This window comes from Cherax quadricarinatus, chromosome 38 (genome assembly GCF_038502225.1).
Source record: "Cherax quadricarinatus isolate ZL_2023a chromosome 38, ASM3850222v1, whole genome shotgun sequence".
NCBI lineage: Eukaryota > Metazoa > Arthropoda > Malacostraca > Decapoda > Parastacidae > Cherax > Cherax quadricarinatus.
Window position 1 is genome coordinate 12,702,686 of NC_091329.1, and position 27,859 is coordinate 12,730,544.

Consider the following 27,859-nt stretch of genomic DNA (forward strand, 5'->3'; position numbering starts at 1 on the left):
AATGTGTTTTCTTTGTTGGGTCATATATATATATATATATATATATATATATATATATATATATATATATATATATATATATATATATATATATGTAATATAACTAATCAACGAACGTCACAACTCGTGAAGTATTCGGAAGGAGCAAGAACCTCTAACCAAACTGCACGTATCCTGAAGAAGAAGAAAGACGAAAGTCAAAGCAACTGTAGACCTTCTTGATGCAGATTAGTGTCTCACAAACTTGGAATATACCAAGCAATTCGAGATGAAAGATGAACAGACATCAGTGTATCTTTCAAAAACTCTTGAATCATTGTAACGCAGATGATTTCCTCTGGGTTTATTTTTAACTATAATTTGTACATATATGGTTGAATATATAACGTTATCTATAGTTATAAGTGACAAAGAATATTTTTGAGATGTTTCATTAATCCATTGACGTAATATTCTTTAATATATGATGTTGTTTCAATATATATATATATACATAAAACAATAGTTGAGATTCGCAACTAATAGAGTAATTGTAACCATGAGTCAGCTGACAAAACATATCACCATGTTTTTCTGTGCTTCTTGTGGCGTTGCTGTTTTGTGAACGACTATCACTAACAGGTTACCTAAACGAATTCTTTACAATATATTTTTATTGCTGTTGTTGTTCCTAACGTGGACTGAAATTTATTAGCATACCTTTATTCTGTTCCTGTGTGTGTGTGTGTGTGTGTGTGTGTGTGTGTGTGTGTGTGTGTGTGTGTGTGTGTGTGTGTGTGTGTGTGTGTGTGTGTGTGTCTGCCTGTCTTGTCGGACTGGTGTAAAAACTGACATCTTTGTATATTGTAATTTGGTAAATCTAACGATTTATTCCCCTACTCAGGAGAGTTTGGGAATAAATCGTTCCTGCCACTCTCCTGAGTGGTGGGAACGATAAAAAAAAAACTGTGTTTTAGTCACAGGACTGGTTACTGTCAGTCAGTTTGCATATAAGACTTTCAGCTAATCAGTTGATCACAAAGTTTGCCAGACACACAATCACCTTGTCAAACAGTCATTTTCAAAAGCAATTTTATATTAGACAGTAATAAACAAGATCCACCCAATCGAAAATTAATACGTCAGCCCATTACGTTACATTCAATTAGTCAGAAAGCTGTTAGTGAAAGTAGCCTCTTAGTTAATTGGAAGACAGATATTTATTTAGTAAGTCACAGTCAGTCAAGCAAATACTTAACCGTTTAGTCAGTTGTATTTCATACAATCAGTCACTTAGCCAGAGTCAGTTAACAGCCAATCTAACCAGTTAATAACTCAGTCCTCAGTTAGATAGCCAGTTACCAGTCAGACAGCCGAGCAGGTAGTACAACAATACACACAGACATGCCATCATTTATTTCAGTTTTTTTCACATGCTTTATATAGTTTACCCATCATAGTAACCTTGTGACCGTGGACGGCGTCAGATTCGCGGTCAGGGACGTGGGGTCAAGACTGGAGAGTTGGAAACGAGGAACTACCTCGTACCAACTCTTAAACGACGCTACGCTTCACGCTTTTAAGCTATGAACTCGTTTAACGCTTCGTTTTGTATCATTTACGGTGTTTGCTCCAGTGGCGTGGGAGGCTGTGTGCGCATGCGTCAGTGGTAGGTAAAAATATTCTTAAGAATTCTTGTAAAAACAGACCGACTTGACTATTGAAGTGCGATGGTGAGATCTTGTGTGTTTTTTTTTTAAATTCATCAACAGCTGTAGACTGAATGCGCAACTCAGCATTCATCAACAACTGTAGACTGAATATGTAACTCAGCCCTCATCAATAACTGTAGAATGAATGTTCTACGCAGCATTCATCAACAGCTGTTGATTGAAGTGGCTTTCGTAATATAAGAGGCCGATTAACATGTGCTATAGAGCGATGGGTTGTTGGGAGAATACTAACTGCACTGACGGAGCTACAATTCACCTGAAGATCTTGTCGAAGGGTAATCGCCTCTTCGGCCCTGGTGCTGGTACCCACACGTTGTTGTGAGTAGCGGTACTCACACGTTGTTGTGAGTAGCGGTACTCACGTTGCTGTGAGTAGCGGTACTCACACGTTGCTGTGAGTAGCGGTACTCACACGTTGCTGTGAGTAGCGGTACTCACACGTTGCTGTGAGTAGCAGTATTCACAGTCACCGTCAAGGTTTACAAAAGGCTGGTCTACACAGGCTTGTATTGCCCTACATTTGAGTTATGATTGTGAAACAGAAGAAAAAAGTTTACCATTCCCTACACAAACCCCAAACAAACTGTTGTTTCTGTATATTATAAATAAAAGCGGATTTTATATAGCAGTTTGGGTTTCATTCTCCTGAAATTTCCTTGACTTGTTTACTTCAGTGTTTGGATTCCCCACAGCTGTTGTTTACTTCAGTGTTTGGACTCCCCACAGCTGTTGTTTACTTCAGTGTTTGGACTCCCCACAGCTGTTGTTTACTTCAGTGTTTGGACGCCCCACAGCTGTTGTTTACTTCAGTGTTTGGACTCCCCACAGCTGTTGTTTACTTCAGTGTTTGGACTCCCCACAGCTGTTGTTTACTTCAGTGTTTGGACTCCCCACAGCTGTTGTTTACTTCAGTGTTTGGACTCCCCACAGATGTTGTTTACTTCAGTGTTTGGACTCCCCACAGCTGTTGTTTACTTCAGTGTTTGGACTCCCCACAGCTGTTGTTTACTTCAGTGTTTGGACGCCCCACAGCTGTTGTTTACTTCAGTGGGACTCCCCACAGCTGTTGTTTACTTCAGTGTTTGGACTCCCCACAGCTGTTGTTTACTTCAGTGTTTGGACTCCCCACAGCTGTTGTTTACTTCAGTGTTTGGACTCCCCACAGATGTTGTTTACTTCAGTGTTTGGACTCCCCACAGCTGTTGTTTACTGCCATCTGACCTTCCAGGGGCCACATAGCCATATGGCTTGTGAATGTCTCTTGATCCAAGGGATTCGAGATAATCTCTCTTCATCGAATCAAACCTAAAAGCCTCCTCTTCCCCAGCCGTTTTATAACATATATGGGTTTATTGAACTTCACTAATATACTACTACTACTAATAATAATAATAAAAATAATAATAATAATAATAATAATAATAATAATAATAATAATAATAATAATAATGCTATTACTGCTATTACTACTACTACTAATACTACTACTACTGCTGCTACTACTACTAATACTACTACTGCTACTACTACTACCGCTATTGCTAGTACTACTACTACTAATAATAGAAATAATAATAGTATTATTATAATTATTATTATTATTAAATTGCAATAATATACTATTACTGCTGCTACTACTACTACTACTACTACTACTACTACTACTAATAATAATAATAATAATAATAATAATAATAATAATAATAATAATAATAATAGTGACAATAATAATATATTATAATTAAAATGTAATAACAATAATAATAATAATAATAGTAATAATAATGATGATAATAATAATCTAGCTAAAACACTAAACTTAAGAACTTTTTATCTCCAATCTGTGTAAATTAGATCATAATCTTAAGCAAATGCTAAGACATTTCCAAGACAGTTTTTCCCTATTTTTCTCGCCGCAAGACATTGCTCACTTGTTTACGATACCCGATTCATGATGTGAGGTCCATGTAGGGACACCAAGCCGCAGTGCCCCGTGGCATGGTGGCTGAACCTCTCGCTTCACACAGCGAGGGTCTGGGTACCTGGGTGTTAGTGGACTGGTGTGGGTCGCATCCTGGGACAACATTGACCTATTGTGCCCGAAATGCTCAGCATAACAAGCGGCTTTCCATATAGTAGTGTGTCATTGTTGTCAGCTAGGACTGTATACCTTGTACATGTACGTGTAATAAATAAATATTATTATATTATTAAGGTCTCGTGACAGAGATCTGAGGAATAACCCAAAACGGTGCTGTTCACAGGATATAACACCGAACATACATTAAAAATTTACTTTAATCCAGTCCCTATTTAAGGTATTAAAATATTCTGCATTAATAATGTACAGGTTACATGCAGTCTTAAGGGACACATCAGTTCCCCTGTCTTCTAACAGTATATTATTTTTTCCCCTATAATCCATTTTGTCCATAATTACTATCGCATTTGCTTTCTCTGCTTTCGTAAGGTGAAGTCCAGGATCTTTCCTTAATTCAGGGTATAACTTAACAAAACTCAGACCTCTGCAACAACACTGTTCTCAAAAAAAAATTTAAGGTATACCATGAATTAAGGATCCCAGACTTCACCTTACGAAAGCAGACGAAGCGAATGCGATAGTAATTATAGACAAGGTAGATTATAGGGGAAAAATAAACATGTTATTAGGAGACAGGTAACCTCAAGCGCCACTTAATGACTCTCATGTAGTTAGTAGGCTTTGATCCCCTATAAAGTATTTGAACTACTATATTGGGTTTTCATTCTTCTTCCTGAGAGTATTTCCTACTGTCTGTCATTCTCTACTTCCGTGATTTGACGTCTGAGGCAATGGTCAGAAGAAAAACTGAGGGAAAAAAAAAAAACGAGGGAAACGTGGTAAACCCCTATGGATTTCAGGGGTTCATTGTTTCATGTAAAATATAAAGATTTCGTGAACGTTTCCTTTCATAATGGAATTTACGGTCTGAATCCGACCAAAATCGCAATTCACTATATTTTCCGGTCTTTCGATTGGATCAAAGAATCAGTCAATAAAACCTTAAAAACCATCCTAAAAAAACGCTTTAAAGTTATTTATTTGGATGAATATCATAATATTAATATTGAAGACAAACCATCAATTTAGCTTTATCTAGCATTTTATTAATATTATCTTGTTGCAGTCAAGAGAATATTTACGCATTTATCCAAAGAACTCAAAGGCCGCTTTTCTGGAGCAAACAAAGCAAGCAAACATGCAAACAATCTCAACTCTGGACAAGGAAAGTTAATTTTAAGGATAAACTTTGTGTTTGTTTGTTTATGTTTCATGATGTGTTTGTCACCCTCCCTAGTGTGTACTTAAGAGGATGTGTTACTTATTTCGTGTTAGGACGTTCACAAGAATATTAGCGTGTACTAACATAGAGTAAAAATACAGAAAACCATTGTATTCACACACACACACACACACACACACACACACACACACACACACACACACACACACATACATACACACACATACACACACACACACACACACGACCAGTTAAGAAACAGGGCCATGACCCGAAACTCATCCCCTGAAACTAAACAGGTAAGTACACATTTATATTTTTAGTCTCAGTTGTGCTTCTCCTACCACTACTTTCACTTCCCCTCCTTCCTTCCCTCCTTCCCTTCCTCCCATTCTACCCAAACCACTTTTTATAAATCTTCCCATCTGACATCTTTTCCCATCCTACCTAAAGTGATATTTTACATTTTTTTTTCTCAACAGAGGCCAGTCCTTACACCAGACAGTGAGGCAGAGACACGAGTACCAACATAACGGGAATAAAGAAAGTGATTATAGAATACAAATGTAGACAAAATCGTAACCGAAACAATGAACTAATAAAATAATTGTTGAGGAACAACCGAATATCTTAATTCTCATACATACTAAACTCTATGGTATAATAACTATTACACTATTCCCTGAAGGATATCTCACAGTGAGAATAGAAAGAGAGAACGGTGGAGGAGGTGTATCATTAATAGAAAGAAAACATTATGAGATCTAGAATGGTGAACCTAAAATTGAGCGAGTTCTGTGATTATAAAGCAATAGAGTTAAGAACCTAGGGATCCATGGGAACACTAGCAGTGGTATACATCACAGATTTTCTTTAAATAACTGGATATTGAGATAGAAGAGTAAACAACAGCGCATTACCATGCATCCTAGAGAAAACCTTATCAAGTAGGAAATAACGAGTTATGGTTACTGGTCATACGAGATTTCGATCACAAGGAAATAGACTGTGACTCTGAGAATTGAAATCCTCTCAAACCAAACTTAGTAATTTAACCTATTCTTGCTAAAATTAAATTGGCGTAAGTCAGTTTAATTCATCCCATCCTATTTTAGGAACGGAAGACTTTAGATAAAAGCTTTTAACACCATTAACATATATCGTGATGCTCACACAGATTATATCGTGGAGTTAATGTAACAGTCCATTTACACTTGGCTTCTTTGTCAAAATGACCATTGCTTTATTAGCCAAGCCGCAAGCTTTGTCTGGAAGGTCGAAATATATACCTAGACAATTAACCTCCAATAAAACGTAATATTTGGGACTGTTCCTAAGGTGATTTATAACAGTGTTGGAGACGAGAAAGGTGGATGCTTCTATTGTGGCTGTCATGGTGACCTCTCCTGTCACCTGGAACATAAAGACAGGTGATTGTCAAACCTTGGAGTATTAATCTGTCATCCATCCATCGCTTATTCCTGAATCCAGTGTCTAAAAAAAATGTTAGTTTGTATTTCTATTTACATATGGAGGATCGTTTGTTTTTACATGAGATGATAACATATTTACATGTTAGAGAGAGAGAGCGGGGAGAGGGAAGTAGAGACAGACAGAGACAGAGAGAATGAGAATTACTTCCATTACCACGGGCCCACAACACACTCCGCCCCACAAAATATATAATGGCCTGACGCCTGTGATCTCAATAAAGATATTCGACTCTTCAAAGGGAACCATCACCCTTGCCTCCCACCTCGGCCCATCTTTTATGATATTATTCACATCTCGCGGCATTTTACGGATGCTGCAGCTAACATTTCCCCCACAAAGGAGTAGCTGGCCGCCCTTCCCTGCCTTATTGGTTTCCCGAAGAATTCCTCTAAGAATTCCTCAGAATTTCTCAGAATTCCTTACTCCGTGGCATCTCTATCTGGCTTACCTTATCTAGAATTTATAATGTATAAAAAAAGTATTTTTCTTTCTAATTACTAACTATTACTGTTAGTATTAAGTGTCAGCATAACATATATTTTGTCTTGAATCTACAGCGTAAGGAACACAAGAATTTTTTTTAATTCCAGTCAGCTTATGAGTGTTGAAAAATACCTCACATGATGCTGTCATGTTCGTCATTTATTTGATAATCATATCCTCGAGGTCATGTCGTTAAGGTCACTTCTTTAATATTGTCATATCACTGTTGCAAACTAGTTCAGTCCTCTGTATTTCTGGAACCTCTTTCACTATGTTTTACGATGTTTTACGATGTTTTACGATGTTTTCACTCTGTGATACTTGATTATCTGGTTTCTCTCATTCTTGATACCTGTCATATATTATTAGCGGCTAGTTTATTCTTATTTTACGATCAATATTATCTTTCTTAACTCAGCTTCTAATTGGATGCTTAACTCTCACTTGTAATTTTTAAGTGGTCTTGAGCTCTCTCTCTCTCTCTCTCTCTCTCTCTCTCTCTCTCTCTCTCTCTCTCTCTCTCTCTCTCTCTCTCTCTCTCTCTCTCTGCATGTGTATGTGTGTACTCACCTATATTCACCTATATGTGGTTTCAGGGGTAGTCACATGCATGCATCTATGAACCAGGGGTAGAATGACATTAGTTCTGAGTTTACCACACCCACGTATGTCCTCGCATCATGAAACATGTCCAGTGTTTGAAGGACTGATGTCTCACTGGTTAGAGCGTCGTGAATTTTGACTTGCTTCCCAAAATTGGTCAATCAGCAAGAACTCATTTAAAATTAACGCCTTTCTAAAAAATTTCTTTTATACGTTTAAAGATATATATTTTTTCATTTATGTTAATGTAAAAATTAATAATTTTGTACCAAAAGAACCTTAGAAAACTTACTTAACCTGATTTTAACAAGCCTAATCCAACTAAATATATTTTAGATAAGGTTACAATAATTTAATAATAAACAAACACAATGAAATATAATTTTTCATTACGTTCAGAATGATTTTTGCGAAATTATTGCATACACAAATTTTCGCTTGCCTTATTCGGCAAGAAGAGCGTTGCTATTTTAACCAAAATCGCAAGTTTTACCTATTCGGCACGATATATATATATATATATATATATATATATATATATATATATATATATATATATATATATATATATATATATATATATATATATATATTTGGTGGTGATGGTGGTGGTGATGATAGTGATGATCATGGTGTTGGTGGTGGTGGTGGTGGGGATGGTGCTGGTGGTGGTGGTGATGGTGATGGTGATGGTGGTTGTGGTGATGATGGTGGTGGTGATGGTGATGGTTGTTGTGGTGGTGATGATGATGGTGGTGGTAATGGTGATGGTGGTTGTGGTGATGATGGTGGTGGTGATGGTGATGGTTGTTGTGGTGGTGATGATGATGGTGGTGGTGATGGTGATGGTGGTTGTGGTGATGATGATGGTGGTGGTGATGGTGGTGATGGTGATGATGATGGTGGTGGTGATGGTGCTGCTGGTGGTGGTGATGGTGGTGATGATGGTGGTGGTGATGGTGATGGTGGTAGTGGTGATGATGGTGGTGGTGATGGTGATGGTTGTTGTGGTGGTGATGATGATGGTGGTGGTGATGGTGATGGTGGTTGTGGTGATGATGATGGTGGTGGTGATGGTGGTGATGGTGATGATGATGGTGGTGGTGATGGTGCTGCTGGTGGTGGTGATGGTGGTGATGATGGTGGTGGTGATGGTGATGGTGGTAGTGGTGGTGATGGTGATGATCATGGTGTTGGTGGTGGTGGTGATGATGGTGGTGGTGATGGTGCTGGTGGTGGTGGTGATGGTGATGATGATGGTGGTGGTGATGGTGATGGTGGTAGTGGTGGTGATGATCATGGTGTTGGTGGTGGTGGTGATGGTGGTGGTGATGGTGCTGGTGGTGGTGGTGATGGTGATGGTGGTGATAGTGATGATGATGGTGGTGGTGATGGTGATGATGATGATGGTGGTGGTGATGGTGGTGGTGGTGGTGGTGGTGGCGATGGTGATGATCATGGTGTTGGTGGTGGTGGTGATGATGATGGTGGTGATGGTGCTGGTGGTGGTGGTGATGGTGATGGTGGTGATGGTGGTGGTGATGGTGATAGTGGTGGTGGTGTTGGTGGTGATGGTGGTGATGGTGGTGGTGATAGTGCTGGTGGTGGTGGTGATGGTGCTGGTGGTGGTGGTGATGGTGATGGTGATGGTGGTGATGGTGTTGGTGGTGATGGTGATGATCATGGTGTTGGTGGTGGTGGTGATGATGATGGTGGTGATGGTGCTGGTGGTGGTGGTGATGGTGATGGTGGTGGTGATGGTGATAGTGGTGGTGGTGTTGGTGGTGATGGTGGTGATGGTGGTGGTGATAGTGCTGGTGGTGGTGGTGATGGTGCTGGTGGTGGTGGTGGTGGTGGTGATGGTGGTGGTGGTGCTGGTAGTGATGGTGGCACTGGCACTAGTCCTGGCACTGGAAAGATAACTCTGGTGTTATTATTACTATCAAAACATCTATACAGTTTTTTCTTCTATGTCAAAGGATAATATTTACCTGTTTTTTTTTTTTTGTTTTTTTTTAATCGGCAAAGCGGCCGTGTGGAGCATAGGCGAAGGAGAGAGCCTTCTGCTATGCTATCCATATTTAATCTATCTAGGAAAATTTAGATATATTCAGTCTAGAGTTACAAAATATTTTTGATACGGCATGTGTGGTCTCTGTATGGATGTCTGTCTCTGTCTGTCTCTGTCTGTCTCTGTTTGTCTCTTCCTCTGTCTCTCTCTGTCTTTCACTCATTCTCATCCTCTCTCCCTCTCTTATAGTCTCTCGCACGCTAGATAAAACCTTTATCGAGCGTTTTCAATGTTGCCATCCCACGCAAGGTGTGAGACTAGCCCACGTAAGATATTATTTCCCTGCAGGAATTGGCAACAATGATTTCCTTGGACACCTTACCAATATGAGGAAATGGGCGTAAGAAATAGCAACTTTCTCGGGGTTAAATGAGCCTTTTTATCAGGCAACGCCCGGGGACTATGTTGAATGGGAAATGAAACTGTTATTTTTCTTGGTGGAATTACGGTGTTGGTGGTCGTAATGATGTGGTGGTTCTTTTCTGACTATGGTTTAATTGTGTAGTGGTAGTATAAGTACTGGTCGTGGCAGAAATTATTAGTAATTATAAAAAATAATGTTACTAATAATAATAATAATAATAATAATAATAATAATAATAATAATAATGTAAAAAAAATTTTTAGTCTAGGCTAATGTTCGTAAAATGAACTTGCGGTAGTTGTGTAATAATTACATAGGAATAATGTGATAGTTGGTCTATGTAGATTGTACTGTAGTTGCGGTTTATTTTTTGTGTTCGTCATGATTATGGGGCGGGTGTATAATGACCTACTCAGGGCTACTTCGTGATGTTTATATGGTTGTTGTTTGGTGGCTTACTTGGTGTTTTCCTCGTAAGTGTACGGGAGTGTATCCGGATTAAAAGAATACCCATAAATTAACGCACAGGTTCGAACTGACATATCTGAACACACTTAAAAATACGCCTGAATTCATAATTCTGTGAGGCAACAAAATGATAAACCACCAGGCAGTATCACTAGACCTAGTTTTAATTCCGACTTGGGAACGTTTTATTGTGATTGTTCCTACGAGCCAGCAACGACACAACGATAAGTAACGACACAACGATAAGCAACGACACATCGATAAGTAACGACACAACGATAAGCAACGACACAACGATAAGCAACGACACAACGATAAGTAACGACACAATGAATAAACAGGATGTAGTGATTGTGAAAATATCTCAGTATATAAGATTATACCTGAGAAATAAAACACAATGAGTAACAGTGAGAAAGCTTTATGAGGAAGGACACAAGTAACAATAAAAATAAAAAGACAGTAAAACTCTACAGAAACACACTAATTTTCAACACTTGAATTTGGAAATTATGTTAAATGTAAATTTGGTGGAAGCGGGAGACGCGAAGCCTGAGAAAACTACCCATTAGACAGAAAGACGATTCCTGGAGAAGCTCCCAGGGTAGACAACAAACAAAACCTGAGGCTCAAACGAGATAACATCGGTAGCATATACAAAGTTAGTGAGCTTATAAAGTTCAGAAAAACCTGAACAAGATTTCTCTCAGATCAGAGTACACATCCACTCTGAACAAGACTTTCCTCAGATCAGAGTACACATCCACTCTGAACAAGACTTCCCTCAGATCAGAGTACACATCCACTCTGAACAAGACTTCCCTCAGATCAGAGTACACATCCTACTTAAGGGCAATACTTGAGTAGCTAGTCTTGTTAAGGAGTTCTCGACTTAAGAAGCATACGAAGAAAAAACTAGAAATATCAGAGATTTAACACAAAGTTTATCCTAAAAGTAAAACAGCTTGAATATACAGATAAGTTTACAGAGTTAAACCTCACATCACATAGTCTACGAGAGAATCAGATACTCAGTCATATCGACACAGTAAACTACCGAGTTAGAAAACAGAACAAGGAGATAAAATGAACCAGAGAGACAGAGAGAATGTTTCTTTATGAGGGCAGTGGATAAGTAGAATGAAGTTATACATTACCCGGATTCAGTATTAGATCTGACTTGGCACAATCGAGCTGGCAGTAACGCACACTAGATTGTGATGGAACAACAACGGGGTTCATTAACTATAGTGCAACCTCAGCAGAACAGCAAAACGAGTACAAGCAGTTACCCTCAGGGCGAAGAAAAACTGCAAACGGAGTGTCATGTGTCATTACGCAGGCCCATCTTACCCTGATGTATGTTAACTGCCCGTCAGCGGTCAGAGATTACTTCAGTGTTATGCTTGCAGATGGCTTGAAGCTGACGTGTTGGATACCATTATAGGATGGCTGCGGGAAAAACTGCATCATCCTTTGCAAAAAATGTAAAAAAATGAGAGGATGATCAGGTAAGTGATTGTTAGAGCGAATAAGTTCACACTAATGAGGTTCGAAAATAAGGGAAGGAAGCCAGATACAGTGTATCAGTTAGTATGACACAGTGTATCAGTTAGTATGATACAGTGTATCAGTTAGTATGATACAGTGTATCAGTTAGTATGATACAGTGTATCAGCATGATACAGTGTATCAGTTAGTATGATACAGTGTATCAGTTAGTATGATACAGTGTATCAGTATGATATAGTGTATGAGTTAGTATGATACAGTGTATCAGTATGATACAGTGTATGAGTTAGTATGATACAGTGTATCAGTATGATACAGTGTATCAGTATGATACAGTGTATCAGTATGATACAGTGTATCAGTATGATACAGTGTATCAGTATGAACAAAAGCTCCAGGTTCCAAAATAATGATATTTAACTGGCCTTATTACTCATATTAACTACGGTTTTTAGTCATGTTTATCCCCGTTTCTCAGCTACGAGAATTTTGAAGAACATATTTGAAGATTTCTTTCATACACACAAAACTTATATACAAACACACACACACACACACACACACACACACACACACACACACACACACACACACACACACACACACACAAAGGCAATGGGGCCGGATAACATCTCCCCATGGGTCATGAGAGAGGAAGCAGAGGCGCTATGTGTACCCCTAACAACAATATTCAATACATCTATCGAAACAGTGAGATTGCCTGAGGCATGAAAGACAGCAAATGTAGTCCCAATCTTTAAAAAAGGAGACAGACATGAAGCACTAAACTACAGACCAGTGTCACTGACATGTATAGTACGCAAAATCATGCAGAAGATTATCAGAAGAGTGGTGAAACACCTAGAAAGGAATGATCTCATCAACAGCAGCCAACATGGTTTCAGGGACGGGAAATCCTGTGTCACAAACCTACTGGAGTTCTATGACATGGTGACAGCAGTAAGACAAGAGAGAGAGTGGGGTGGGTGGATTGCATATTCTTGGACTGCAAGATGGCGTTTGACACAATTCCACGCAAGAGATTAGTGCAAAAACTGGAGGACCAAGCAGGGATAACAGGGAAGGCACTACAATGGATCAGGGAATACTTGTCAGGAAGACAGCAGCGAGTCATGGTACGTGGCGAGGTGTCAGCGTGGGCACCTGTGACCAGCGGGGTCCCACAGGGGTCAGTCCTAGGACCAGTGCTGTTTCTGGTATTTGTGAACGACATGACGGAAGGAATAGACTCTGAAGTGTCCCTGTTTGCAGATGACGTGAAGTTGATGAAAACAATTCACTTGATCAAAGACCAGGCAGAAATACAAAGGGATCTGGACAGGCTGCAGACCTGGTCCAGCAACTGGCTCCTGGAGTTCAATCCCACCAAGTGCAAAGTCATGAGGATTGGGGTAGGGCAAAGTAGACCGCAGACGGAGTACAGTCTAGGGGGCCAGAGACTACAAACCTCACTCAAGGAAAAAGATCTTGGGGTGAGTATAACACCAGGCACATCTCCTGAAGTGCACATCAACCAAATAACTGCCGCAGCATATGGGCGCCTGGCAAACCTCAGAACAGCATTCCGACATCTTAATAAGGAACCGTTCAGGACCCTGTACACCGTGTACGTTAGGCCCATGTTGGAGTATGCGGCACCAGTTTGGAACCCACACCTAGCCAAGCATGTAAAGAAACTAGAGAAAGTGCAAAGGTTTGCAACAAGACTAGTCCCAGAGCTAAGAGGTATGTCCTATGAGGAGAGGTTAAGGGAAATCAACCTGACGACACTGGAGGACAGGAGAGATAGGGGGGACATGATAACGACTTACAAAATACTGAGAGGAATTGACAAGGTGGACAAAGACAGGATGTTCCAGAGACTGGACACAGCAACACGGGGACACAGTTGGAAGCTGAAGACACAGATGAATCAAAGGGATGTTAGGAAGTATTTCTTCAGCCACAGAGTAGTCAGGAAGTGGAATAGTTTGGGAAGCGATGTAGTGGAGGCAGGATCCATACATAGCTTTAAGCAGAGGTACGATAAAGTTCATGGTTCAGGGAGAGTGACCTAGTAGCGACCAGTGAAGAGGCGGGGCCAGGAGCTTGGACTCGACCCCTGCAACCTCAACTAGGTGAGTACAACTAGGTGAGTACACGCACACACTCACACACACACACGCACACACACGCACACACACGCACACACACGCACACACACACACACACACACAAGTGTGCTAGGGAATGGAAGAAATATAGAAGGCAAAGGACTCAGGAGAATAAGGAGAGCAGTCGTAGAGCCAGAAACGAATATGCACAGATAAGAAGGGAGGCCCAAAGACAATATGAAAATGACAAAGCAGCGAAAGCCAAATCTGACCCGAAACTGTTGTACAGCCACATCAGGAGGAAAACAACAGTCAAGGACCAGGAAATCAGGCTAAGGAAGGAAGGAGGAGAGACAACAAGAAATGACCATGAAGTATGTGAGGAACTCAACAAGAGATTCAAAGAAGTGTTCACAGAGGAGACAGAAGGGGCTCCAGAAAGACGGAGAGGTGGGGCACACCACCATGTGCTGGACACAGTGCACACAACCGAGGAAGAAGTGAAGAGGCTTCTGAGTGAGCTAGATACCTCAAAGGCAATGGGGCCAGATAACATCTCCCCATGGGTATTGAGAGAGGGAGCAGAGGCACTATGTGTACCCCTAACAACAATATTCAATACATCTATCGAAACAGGGAGATTGCCTGAGGCATGGAAGACAGCAAATGTAGTCCCAATCTTTAAAAAAGGAGACAGACATGAAGCATTAAACTACAGACCAGTGTCACTGACATGTATAGTATGCAAAATCATGGAGAAGATTATCAGGAGAAGAGTGGTGGAACACCTAGAAAGGAACGATCTCATCAACAGCAGCCAACATGGTTTCAGGGACGGGAAATCCTGTGTCACAAACCTACTGGAGTTCTATGACATGGTGACAGCAGTAAGACAAGAGAGAGAGGGGTGGGTGGATTGCATTTTCTTGGACTGCAAGAAGGCGTTTGACACAGTTCCACACAAGAGATTGGTGCAAAAACTGGAGGACCAAGCAGGGATAACAGGGAAGGCACTACAATGGATCAGGGAATACTTGACAGGAAGACAGCAGCGAGTCATGGTACGTGGCAAGGTGTCAGAGTGGGCACCTGTGACCAGCGGGGTCCCACAGGGGTCAGTCCTAGGACCAGTGCTGTTTCTGGTATTTGTGAACGACATGACGGAAGGAATAGACTCTGAGGTGTCCCTGTTTGCAGATGACGTGAAGTTGATGAGAAGAATTCACTCGATCGAAGACCAGGCAGAACTACAAAGGGATCTGGACAGGCTGCAGACCTGGTCCAGCAATTGGCTCCTGGAGTTCAATCCCACCAAGTGCAAAGTCATGAAGATTGGGGAAGGGCAAAGAAGACCGCAGACGGAGTACAGTCTAGGGGGCCAGAGACTACAAACCTCACTCAAGGAAAAAGATCTTGGGGTGAGTATAACACCAGGCACATCTCCTGAAGCGCACATCAATCAAATAACTGCTGCAGCATATGGGCGCCTAGCAAACCTCAGAACAGCATTCCGACATCTTAATAAGGAATCATTCAGGACCCTGTACACCGTGTACGTTAGGCCCATATTGGAGTATGCGGCACCAGTTTGGAACCCACACCTAGCCAAGCACTTAAAGAAACTAGAGAAAGTGCAAAGGTTTGCAACAAGACTAGTCCCAGAGCTAAGAGGTATGTCCTACGAGGAGAGGTTAAGGGAAATCAACCTGACGACACTGGAGGACAGGAGAGATAGGGGGGACATGATAACGACATACAAAATACTGAGAGGAATTGACAAGGTGGACAAAGACAGGATGTTATAGAGATTGGACACAGTAACAAGGGGACACAGTTGGAAGCTGAAGACACAGGTGAATCACAGGGATGTTAGGAAGTATTTCTTCAGCCACAGAGTAGTCAGTAAGTGGAATAGTTTGGGAAGTGATGTAGTGGAGGCAGGATCCATACATAGCTTTAAGCAGAGGTATGATAAAGCTCACGGCTCAGGGAGAGTGACTTAGTAGCGATCAGTGAAGAGGCGGGGCCAGGAGCTCGGACTCGACCCCCGCAACCTCAACTAGGTGAGTACAACTAGGTGAGTACACGCACACCCCCCCCCCCCACACACAAACACACACGCACACACTCAACACACTCAAACAACTTACAAAAGCAATGGAGAGTCAAACAATACACATTCCAAGCACTAGCTATAAATATATTCTTAATACGTCTTAATACGTCTTAATACGTCTTAATACGTCTTTCTATAATTCACAAACAGCTCTGCTAAGGTAATTCGTCAAGAAAAACACTAATAATGGAATTTGTAGATAGTGATTTCCGATTTTTTAATTCCAAGTGTATTTGATATGAGTGGCTGTGACAAGTGATAATTAGTTCGGCCGGAAAGTTTTTATGACCAGAAAAGGAATGAAGACGCTTTTTTTTACCCTGAGATTATTTGATGTCGGGTCATGTTGTGTGAGTGTTTGTTTGTTTGTGTGTGCGTGTGTGTGTGTGTGTGTGTGTGTGGGTGGGTGTATGTCTGTCTGTGTGTGTGTGTGTGTTTGTGTGTGTGTGTGGGTGTGTGTATGTCTCTCTGTGTGTTTATGCCTGTGTGTGTGTACTCACCTATTTGTACTCACCTATTTGTGGTTGCAGGGGTCGAGTCTTAGCTCCTGGCCCCGTGTGTTTGTGTGTGTGTGTGTCTGTCTGTCTGTCTGTGTGTGTCTGTCTGTGTGTCTGTGTGTCTGTGTCTGTGTGTCTGTCTGTGTGTCTGTGTGTTTGTGTGTGTGTGATTGTGTGTGTGTGTGCGTGTCTGTGTGTTTGTGTGTGTGTGTGTGTGTGTGTGTGTGTGTGTGTGTGTGTGTGTGTGTAAGTCAACAAGACATTAACAGATGACACATTAGAGTGCAGCAGAATAGGGAGTTAGCGCCTGGTCGCTACCCACGTCACATCCACTCCCTGAGTTAGTAACAAACTTGTAATGCAACACAACACACACACGACCAGCCTAAGTGCGTAAGGGTCAAATTATCGGCATCACACCACGAATGTTGGTGTTTATGGACCGGGGGAGACAGAATTGGAGACAGCATAAGACAAAAACATGGAAACACAGAATTTTGCAATTTATAAGTAAATCAGCACGAAGAAATTATATAAAACATTGCGACTACTACTGTTACTGTTATAATTATTACTACTGTAGTAGTTCAAGTGTTATAACCACTATTACTACTACTATCAACACTAAGTAGTCCTTACACTACTCTAGAAAGAAGCTGAAAAATACAGCAGCCACTGAGAACATAAACTAAGCCCATTCAACATACTGAGTGCAATGGCCCATCCATCATACGTTGTGTCAAGTGAACACACACTGTACCAAATGAACAGCCTCTATACCCAGCGAAAATACACGATATCCAATAAACCTACACTGTTCTCTGTGAACATTGCACTATGCCCAGTGAACCTACACTACGCCCAGTGAACACACACTGTGCCCGGTGGACATTCCTCACAGAAGGCTCGCTAATGTTGACCCATGTACGGCAAACTGCTCTTGTATCGTCAAGGAAATGCTCTCATAAATCTTCTCCCAGCAAGCGATAAACAGTCGGGATTCACGACGCAAAGAGCTGTCAACGTATAGAGTTATCATGAAATTCACGACGTAGTGAGTTGTCAAGAAACTCACCATGTAGTGAGTTGTCATGAAATTCGCATCGTAGAGATTTACGAAAAAAATCAGGAGGTAGCGAGTTTACAAGGTCATCAAATACGAGAATCCTTTGTATCGTAATGAATAACTGCTATTATTTCTACAGCTTGTATACATTTTTATTGTCCATAATGATTGTCAGTATAAGTTAGTTAATGTTGATAATCACAGTAGTAATAATTCCAATAGCAAAAACTTTTATTATCATTATTATTATTATTATTATTATTATTATTATTATTATTATTGTAAAGTAAAAGGACACAAGTGCAACTAATGTGACATTTATTGTGGCAACGTTTCGCTCTCCAGGAGCTTTATCAAGCCATTACAAACAATACATGGACACAGAGGGTATATAAAGGCTCAGAGTGAGGTGAATACTAGTGAGGTACCATTTCGATGTTCACTAGTGGTAGTAGTAGTAGTAGTGGTAGTGACAAAAGTAATACAATATGGTAGAGCAATTAATTCGTACATGAGTAAAAGGATATAAAAGCTATTACTTGGGTAATATAAAAATAGGTTGGACAAATGTAAACTGGAATGAGGCAGCTTGTTTCAGTGTTCACTCTCTGTGCTTTGTGTAGTATAACAGGAGAGACTATGTGATGGCAGGGTTTACTGTTTTCAGGAGGATTCTTGCTAAGACTTCGGAGATGGTGAAGCTGCCGTTGTTTTGTTTAATTGTATTCGAAACAGCGATCAGTGCTGATTCAAGGCACTTGCGTGTGCGGAAATTATTTTCTTTTATCACTAATTGGGCGTCTCTGAATTTCATAAGATGATTGGTGGAATTTCGGTGTTGTACACACCGAAATTCGGTGTTGTACACACCGAAATTCCACCAATCATCTTATGAAATTCAGAGACGCCCAATTAGTGATAAAAGAAAATAATTTCCGCACACGCAAGTGCCTTGAATCAGCACTGATCGCTGTTTCGAATACAATTAAACAAAACAACGGCAGCTTCACCATCTCCGAAGTCTTAGCAAGAATCCTCCTGAAAACAGTAAACCCTGCCATCACATAGTCTCTCCTGTTATACTACACAAAGCACAGAGAGTGAACACTGAAACAAGCTGCCTCATTCCAGTTTACATTTGTCCAACCTATTTTTATATTACCCAAGTAATAGCTTTTATATCCTTTTACTCATGTACGAATTAATTGCTCTACCATATTGTATTACTTTTGTCACTACCACTACTACTACTACTACCACTAGTGAACATCGAAATGGTACCTCACTAGTATTCACCTCACTCTGAGCCTTTATATACCCTCTGTGTCCATGTATTGTTTGTAATGGCTTGATAAAGCTCCTGGAGAGCGAAACGTTGCCACAATAAATGTCACATTAGTTGCACTTGTGTCCTTTTACTTTACATATTGTCGGTAATTCTACCAACTTTACTATTATTATTATTATTATTATTATTATTATTATTATTATTATTATTATTATTATTATTATTACTAGTAGTAGTAGTAGTAGCAGTGATGATAATATTACCCAGGGACTAAGTCCTGTCATTAGAATTAGTATTATTACAATAGATATTAAATAATAGAAGCATCAACAGCAAAAACCTTTTTATTAATTTACATTTACCTGGCTCCTTCACGTGACAATATAATTCAAGAAGAAAAAATTAATATTTTTCAGACTTTAAAGTCTGAAACTACATTTGCATTTTTGATCCATATTCATGTGGCTAACGAAGCTACGAAAAATTTTAAGAAGCAAAAAAACAATCTAATTTTTGGTGTCAAAAACTCTGAAAAGAATTTTAGGCGTTAGCTAAAGTTTCTCCTCTTGCTTTTTTCCTCTACTCTCTCCGTCTTCGCCTCTATTATCTTTCCTCAGTCGTGCTCATTTTCCTCGTGCCATCTTCAGAGACGTTGAGAACCAGGTGAGGCTCATCTCTTGCCTCCACCCGCCCTGAGATAATGTTATCATTTAAGAAAATCCTTCAACACTAAACAGATGGTGGTGGCCATATTGTTAGGTACAACACAGATGTTGAATACCTGTCAGAGCTGAGGGACTGATTACCTCAAAATTACTTCTTCAGGGCTGAGGGACTGATTACCTCAAAATTACTTCTTCAGGGCTGAGGGACTGATTACCTTAAAATTACTTCTTCAGGGCTGAGGGACTGATCACCTCAAAATTACTTATTCAGGGCTGAAGGACTGACTACCTCAAAATTACTTTTTTCAGGACTGAGGGACTGACTACCTCAAAATTACTTCTTCAAGGCTGAGGGACTGACTGCTCACAACCGAAAGGATCCCAGGTGAATCCTGGACTGGAGGAGACGCATAGTCTCCCAACACAAGTTACTCCTTCTACCTACCAGTACATAGAAACCTGGAAGTTATACGACTGTTCTGGGTTGCATATTAAGGGAAGACCTAAAAAAGAAACCCACCGGAAATAAGCCGCACTGCTTGGCTTTCTTTGGTTATCCTGGGTTATTGAACCTCAAGGTTACTAATCCATTTACAGTCTACATCTTTCTTCCTTAATATATTTCTTTTAATTGTTCTACACTTCAATTAACAGCTTAAAAAGCACTGCAATAGCACTTCTCTGACCCACCATTAACCTAGAGCAGTTGCCGCCTTGTTAGACCCAGCAAAACGAGGCTTAATTACCCTGTTCACTTGACACTAATAAATCCTGAAGTTTGGCTCCGCTCACTTAGGAAGTTGCACGAGAATTCGCGAGACTCGTTAGCCAGAGAAGTTGCTTATAGAATATTGATACTACTGTTTATGTTGCTCCCATACTGACGTCAGTGTCTTTGTTTACCACCAAGTTGACGTTAGTGTCTTTGTCCGCCACCAAGTTGACGTTAGTGTCTTTGTTTACTACCAAGTTGACGTTAGTGTCTTTGTTTACCACCAAGTTGACGTTAGTGTCTTTGTTTACTACCAAGTTGACGTTAGTGTCTTTGCAACCATTGCTGATGTTGGTGTCCTTGCCTGCCACCATGCTGAAGATATTGTCCTTGTCAGCCCTCTTGTTGACGTTATTGTCTTGTCAGCCCTCATGCTGATGTTATTGTCTTGTCTGCCCTCATGCTGATGTTATTGTCTTGTCAGCCCTCATACTGATGTTATTGTCTTGTCAGCCCTCATGCTGATGTTATTGTTTTGTCTGCTCTCATGCTGATGTTATTGTCTTGTCTGCCCTCATACTGATGTTATTGTCTTATCAACCCTCATGTTGATGTTATTGTCTTGTCAGCCCTCATGCTGATGTTATTGTCTTGTCAGCCCTCATGCTGATTTTATTGTCTTGTCAGCCATCATGCTGATGTTATTGTCTTGTCTGCCCTCATGCTGATGTTATTGTCTTATCAACCCTCATGTTGATGTTATTGTCTTGTCAGCCATCATGCTGATGTTATTGTCTTGTCAGCCCTCATGCTGATGTTATTGTCTTGTCAGCCCTCATGCTGATGTTATTGTCTTGTCAGCCCTCATGCTGATTTTATTGTCTTGTCAGCCATCATGCTGATGTTATTGTCTTGTCAGCCCTCATGCTGATGTTATTGTCTTGTCAGCCCTCATGCTGATGTTATTGTCTTGTCTGCCCTCATGCTGATGTTATTGTCTTGTCAGCCCTCATGCTGATGTTATTGTCTTGTCAGCCCTCATACTGATGTTATTGTCTTGTCAGCCCTCATACTGATGTTATTGTCTTGTCAGCCCTCATGCTGATGTTATTGTCTTGTCAGCCCTCATGCTGATGTTATTGTCCTGTCAGCCCTCATGCTGATGTTATTATCTTTGCCTCCATGCTGACGTTATTATCTTATTTGCCCTCATGTCGACGTCAGGGTCCTCCTGTCACCTGTCTGTCAAGAGTTTAGATATATATTTGTAATACCTCTTATATGACAATTGCAAAGTAATATTATTTGCACATTAGTCTTTAATTTTACTCAAGATTAAATTTTTAGTTAATGTAAAAGAAAACGTGTAAAAAATATAGGAGAGAAGGAATCAAGATGAAAGGGAATGTGAAGAGGAATGAGGATGGAAGAGGATAAGACTATTAAAATAGAAGAGGAAGGTGGATAGAGTGAGGGGAAGAAATGGAAATGATTGTAAAGGGAAGGAGAATGAAGATAGAGAAAAATAAGTAACCAACTGGTTAACATAACATAAAATACACCTCATATGAGACGCTCTTCTGTTGGTTGGTGTGTTAGTGATGCTGTTGCTCTCCTGTTGACTTTTTTTTTCAAGTGTCGTTCGTACATTTGTGTTAGCGCAGTGTTCGTGCACTACACAAATTACCCGCAAGTCAGCAAATTCGCGTTAGAGCATTTGCTGAAGCTCTGTTATTTCTATTTCTAATGGAGTAAGCTCATCCCTGTTGGTAATGCTTGTGAAAATTCCTGTTAGCCCTGTTGTTTATTTGAGTTCATGTTTACCCTTTGGTTCTTACCGTTGTGGCGTTTATGTTCGTTTCCTTACATGATTAATTTTGGTTCTCCCGCATTGTCAATATATTAGTGGCATAGATGCTCTCTGTTTGTTCATATATATGGAGTGTATGTCTGTTTACTAGAGATGGTTTACCCTTTGTATCTGTCTTCAGCGTTCCTGGTGCGTTCCTTTAGGATTTCTGTCAAAAGTTAATAAAATATGTTTACTTCGCATCATGTTTCACTACAGCCACTGACTGCTTAATATTATCATTACATTAAAAACATATTTTTGTTACCCCTCTACGTTCCCTTGTTAAATCTTGACATATTATCTCATACTAGACTGTCATTTGTCTTCCGATAACGTTTAGCATTTCTTGCCTGATCTTGTTTTTAGTTACCTGTCTTCGGTCCTGTTGTATTCCGCTGCTTTGTACCCTGTGTAAGGCACAGTTAATTTGTCTTGTTAATGTATGAGTCACGTATTTTCTTCCTCTGTTCAAAAACTGTTTTATGTTCTCCGTTGCGTTCCTTGCAGAATTTACTTTCACCGCATCGACCGTCGTTACTGTTGTAGGAATTAATCCAATCTACGCCGAGCTAATGCAAACCACACTAAAAAAACTAAACCAAAACACCATTTACTAAACGTACGTAATATTCAACACAAATCCCAGCAGCAGACCCGTGTGTGACGCTTCAGTTACTACAAGCCATTTATAATACTCCCTGAATTATCAAATGAGCCCTTTAAAATGATGCAAATTCTTGAAATATATTAATTCCAGTAAAATTAATTCGCCTGGGAGTTGGAAATTTCAAAGATATAATGCAAGGGAATTTGTTTTTAAGCAAAAAAAGGGAGAAATTCTGTATATACAGCGTGCCTAAACACATTCCATTCTTTTCCAGACGAAGTATGTGGTGGATATTGTATAATTACATGGTCAGCCACCCACTCTCCCTCTGTTATGAACGTAGTGTGATTATAATCTAAAATTATAGTGATGGTAGATGAATAATTATTAATAATAAAGATTATTATTATCGTTATTACTATTTTTATTTTTATTATTATTATTATTAGTAGTAGTAGTAGTAGTAATAGTACTAATAGTAGTAGTAGTAGTAGTAATAGTAGTAGTAGTAATAGTAGTAGTAGTAATAGTAGTAGTAGTAACAATAGTAGTAGTAGTAGTAGTAATAGTAGTAGTAGTAATAGTAGTAATAATAGTAGTAGTAGTAGTAGTAATAGTAGTAGTAGTAATAGTAGTAGTAGTAGTAGTAATAGTAGTAGAAGTAGCAGTAATAGTAGTAGTAGTAGTAGTAGTAGTAGTAGTAATAGAAGTACTAGTAGTAGTAGTAATAGTAGTAGTAGAAATAGTAGTAGTAGTAGTAGTAGAAATAGTAGTAGTAATAGTAGTAGTAGTAGTAGTGGTGGTGGTAGTAGTAGTAGTAATAATAGTAGTAGTAGTGGTGGTGATAGTAGTAGTAGTAATAGTAGTAGTAGTAATAATAATAGTAGTAGTAGAGGTAGTAATAGTAGTAGTAGTAGTAGTAGTAATAGTAGTAGTAGTAGTAGTAGTAATAGTAGTAGTAGTAGTAGTAATAGTAGTAGTAGTAGTAGTAGTAGTAGTAATAGTAGTAGTAGTAATAATAATAGTAGTAGTAGTAGTAGTAGTAATAGTAGTAGTAGTAGTAGTAATAATAGTAGTAGTAGTAGTAGTAGTAGTAATAGTAGTAGTAGAAATAGTAGTAGTAGTAGTAATAATAGTAGTAGTAGTAATAGTAGTAGTGGTGGTGGTGGTGGTAGTAGTAGTAGTAGTAGTAGTAGTGGTAGTAGTAGTAGTGGTGGTGGTGGTAGTAGTAGTAGTAGTAGTAGTAGTAATAGTAGTAGTAGTAGTAGAAATAGTAGTAGTAGTAATAATAGTAGTAGTAGTAGTAGTAGTAGTAGTGGTGGTAGTAGTAGTAGTAGTGGTAGTAGTAGTAGTGGTGGTGGTGGTGGTGGTAGTAGTAGTAGTAGTAGTAGTAGTAGTAATTAAAGATATCAAAAACCCTTGGTATTAACCGCCGAATTAAAAATCCTTACACAATCACATAAGCAAAGTCAAGTTGCCGTAAAATCTGGAAATATTTTAAGTGTTACAACCTTAATAATTTTTTTTCTTATGTATTGATGAAACGTTTATCAAGTTTTCTGTTTGTTAACGAAATTAATGAAGCAGCGTCAAGAGTAGTTGTTGTAGCAGTAGTAGTAACTGAAGGAACAGTAATAGTAGTAGTGTTAGTCGTAGTGATAGTAGTAGCAGTAGCAGTTGTAGCAATAGTAGTAGTAATAGTAGCAGAAATGGTTGTAGAAGCGAAAGTGGTATTATAGTAGTAGTAGTAGTAGTAATGATTGTATCAGGAATGGTTGTAGAAACAGTAGTTGTAGTAGTAGTGATTGTATTAGTTGTAGCTAAAGCAGTATTGCTTGTAGTTGTAGTAGCAGTCGTATTACTTGTAGTAGCAGTCGTAGTATACTGTACTTGTTGCAGCAGCAGTAGTAGTAGTCGTAGTAGCATTAGCAGACGCAGCATTGCTAGCAGTTGTAACAGAAGTCGTTGTGTCTGAAAGAACAGCTGTAGTATCAGCACCTGTTGCAACAACAGCAAATCAGCATAACAAATCGGAGAAAAACAACACAGAAACCAACAACAGCAATTACCCAGACAGCCGTCAGCCTACATGCAAAATACTAACATAGAAGTCATCAGCATGCAGCCTCCCCCACCACACACACTTCCACGATATTGTGGCCACAATTACTGAATATCCTCCAGTCCAACTTCATAATTCTATCAGAGTTGATTACAAAATATGAGCCATTACATAGATTCCCAAATATAGAAGTACCTTCCTGAAAATGGCAGGGAAAATCGCATATAAATCAAGTGACTCGGGTCTCAACTGTAATAATTTGCACATTGTTTTAAAACATTGTCATAGACAGACGAATGCTATCAGGAGTTTTAATTTGTGAACTCCCGACTGGAATTAGTTTTTTTGGATTAAAACAATTACTGAAATTATTACGCCGAATTTTTTAATTACTGATTTTGTCGTAGTTTTTTTTTTTTGTTGTTGTTTTTGTTAATGGTGGCATTGCTGTAATTAAAGTTAATATTATTTTTATTAAAACCATTTTAATAAAAGTTAAAAATTATTATTACTATAAACATTATTTCTCAGTCCACAGCAGGATTCGAACGTACACTACACACATTGCATCAAAGTATGTAGTAGCTTCTCCAGAAGGCCGGATCCAGAACTGGCTGAGTGGAGAAGGTATTATGTACTTTGACGCATAGTGTGTAGGTTCGAATCCTGCTCTGGACTGAGAGATAATATTTGTAAGTAATTTCGCCTGTTTACAAATTGTTATATATATATATATATATATATATATATATATATATATATATATATATATATATATATATATATATATTTATGTCTGTGTACTCACCTAGTTGTGGTTGCAGGGATTGATACACAGCTCCAGGCCCCGCCTCTTCTCTGGTTGGTCTCTACTAGGTCACTCTTCCTGCTCCATGAGCTTTATCATACCTCTTCTTAAAGCTATGCTTGGATCCTGATTCCCTTAACTTTTCTTGTTGGACATTCCCCTGCTCTCCAGAACTAGCCATGTTGCAAAACCTTTGCACTTTTTCTAATTTCTTGACTTAATTGACCAGGTGTGGGTTCCAAACTGGTGCTTCATACTCTAGTATGGGCCTGACGTACACGGTGTACATGTGATGTAGTTCAACTGGGCTTGGTAGGTACAGGTTTGCCAGGCGCCCATATATTGCAGCAGTTATCTGGTTGATGTGCGCCTCAGGAGATGTGCTCGGTATTATACTCACCCCAAGATCCTTTTCCTTGAGTGAGGTTTACAGTCTTTGGCCACCAAGCCCATACTCTGTCTGCGGTCTTCATTGCTCTTCCCCGATCTTCATGACTGCATTTGGAGGGGTTAAATTCGAGGACCCAGTTGTTGGACCAGGTGTCCAGCCTGTCCAGGTCTCTTTGTAGTCCTGCTTAATGTGTGTGTGTGTGTGTGTGTGTGTGTGTGTGTGTGTGTGTGTGTGTGTGTGTGTGTGTGTGTGTGTGTGTGTGTCGTACCTAATAAGCCGAACTTCTCTTAAAAATAAACGTTTCCAAAATTTTTTCAATAAATTTATAGATGTATTCTTCATTTAAAAAAACGAGATCTCATATTTTTAACATTTAGTCACTTTATTTATAATTAAACAACACGAATGTTTTTTCCCCTGACATATATGCTCGCGTATAATATCTTGTGTTAACATACTCAAGATAATAACTCTTTACAAGAAAGATATATTACGTACTAAGGAGGTGCGTCATACCGATGAATAGAGCGCCTGTGTTTACTACGGTGATGGGAGTCCATTCATTATCTTCCATTATCTTGCAATATTGCATGATTCAGCAGTTGCATGGAGCTTCACGATGCAGACGCAGGCTGAGGATGCTGTTGCCGTCACAGGGGCCGTCGGCTCGGTGATATATTGGCTTCATCACTGCTGTAATGACTAATCCCCCCCCCCATCCTCATCCTCCTCCTCCGCCGTCCTTCCATCTCTGTCTCTGTCTCTCTGTCTCTTGCTGTCTCTCTCTTTCTCTCTCCATTTTGTTTCTTTAATCCCAATATTCATCAGACTCTCACATAATGACCAGTAAAAAGCATTTTCTTCGTCAGTTCCTTCATCATTATTACATTAAGCAGAAGCCATTTTCAGTAAACAAGCAACACGATAATGGTGTCAACGTAAATCATTCCTCGGCTACCAACACTGCTTTCATATTTAAGAAAGCGGGCTAAAATGTTGCCATCTTCCCACCCACCATTCATAAATCACCAGGTGTAATAATGCACTCTTTGTATATGCCCAAAATTCCATATATGTTTCTCCTCGTCACACGACATCAACATACAGCTGAGGATGCTGGAATACCATCTCGTGAGGAACATTTTTCCACTATAATCTACCTTGTCCATAATTACTATCGTATTTGCATTGTTCCGTAAGGTGAAGTCTGGGATCTTTAATTCATGGCATAACTTAACAAAGCTCAGACCTCTATAACGCTATTGTCATCAAATATTTGTTAAGTCATACCATGAATTAAGGAAAGATTCTAGACTTCACCTTAAGAAAACAGACAAAGCAAATGCGATAGTAATTATGGACAATATAGATTACAGTGGAAAAATGAACATGTTATTAGAAGACGAGGGAACTTACGTGCCCCTTAAATCTGGAACATAGCTGAAAGAGGGTCGAGTTTCCGCCACTTCATGTGCTGAGTGACCCACAAGGATCATTCCCTTATATTCACATATGAACAATAATTACTGGGAATGTTGTGAACGTCTTCCATCAGATCGTTAATCCTAAACAGTAAACAAGAACGTTTTAGTGAGCACAAGTGTCGTCTCAGGCAAGCTGACAGTCGTGTTTCAGACTCTGACGTGATATTAATGATGAGTATAAAGGATGTGTCTTCGCTAGAATGAAA

The 27,859-nt window shown here is 39.6% G+C and overlaps 1 protein-coding gene across 1 annotated transcript in view; it reads left to right on the forward strand.

The window, feature by feature from the left end:
* LOC128692865 (uncharacterized) overlaps window positions 1–27,161 on the forward strand; it is a 194,851-nt gene extending 167,690 nt beyond the window's left edge. Inside the window, exons 10-11 of the mRNA XM_070091949.1 lie at window positions 26,769–26,839; window positions 27,039–27,161. Of these exons, the coding sequence (XP_069948050.1) occupies window positions 26,769–26,839; window positions 27,039–27,161 (194 nt within the window). The remainder of the gene's footprint in view (window positions 1–26,768; window positions 26,840–27,038) is intronic.
* Window positions 27,162–27,859: the final 698 nt, after the last annotated feature.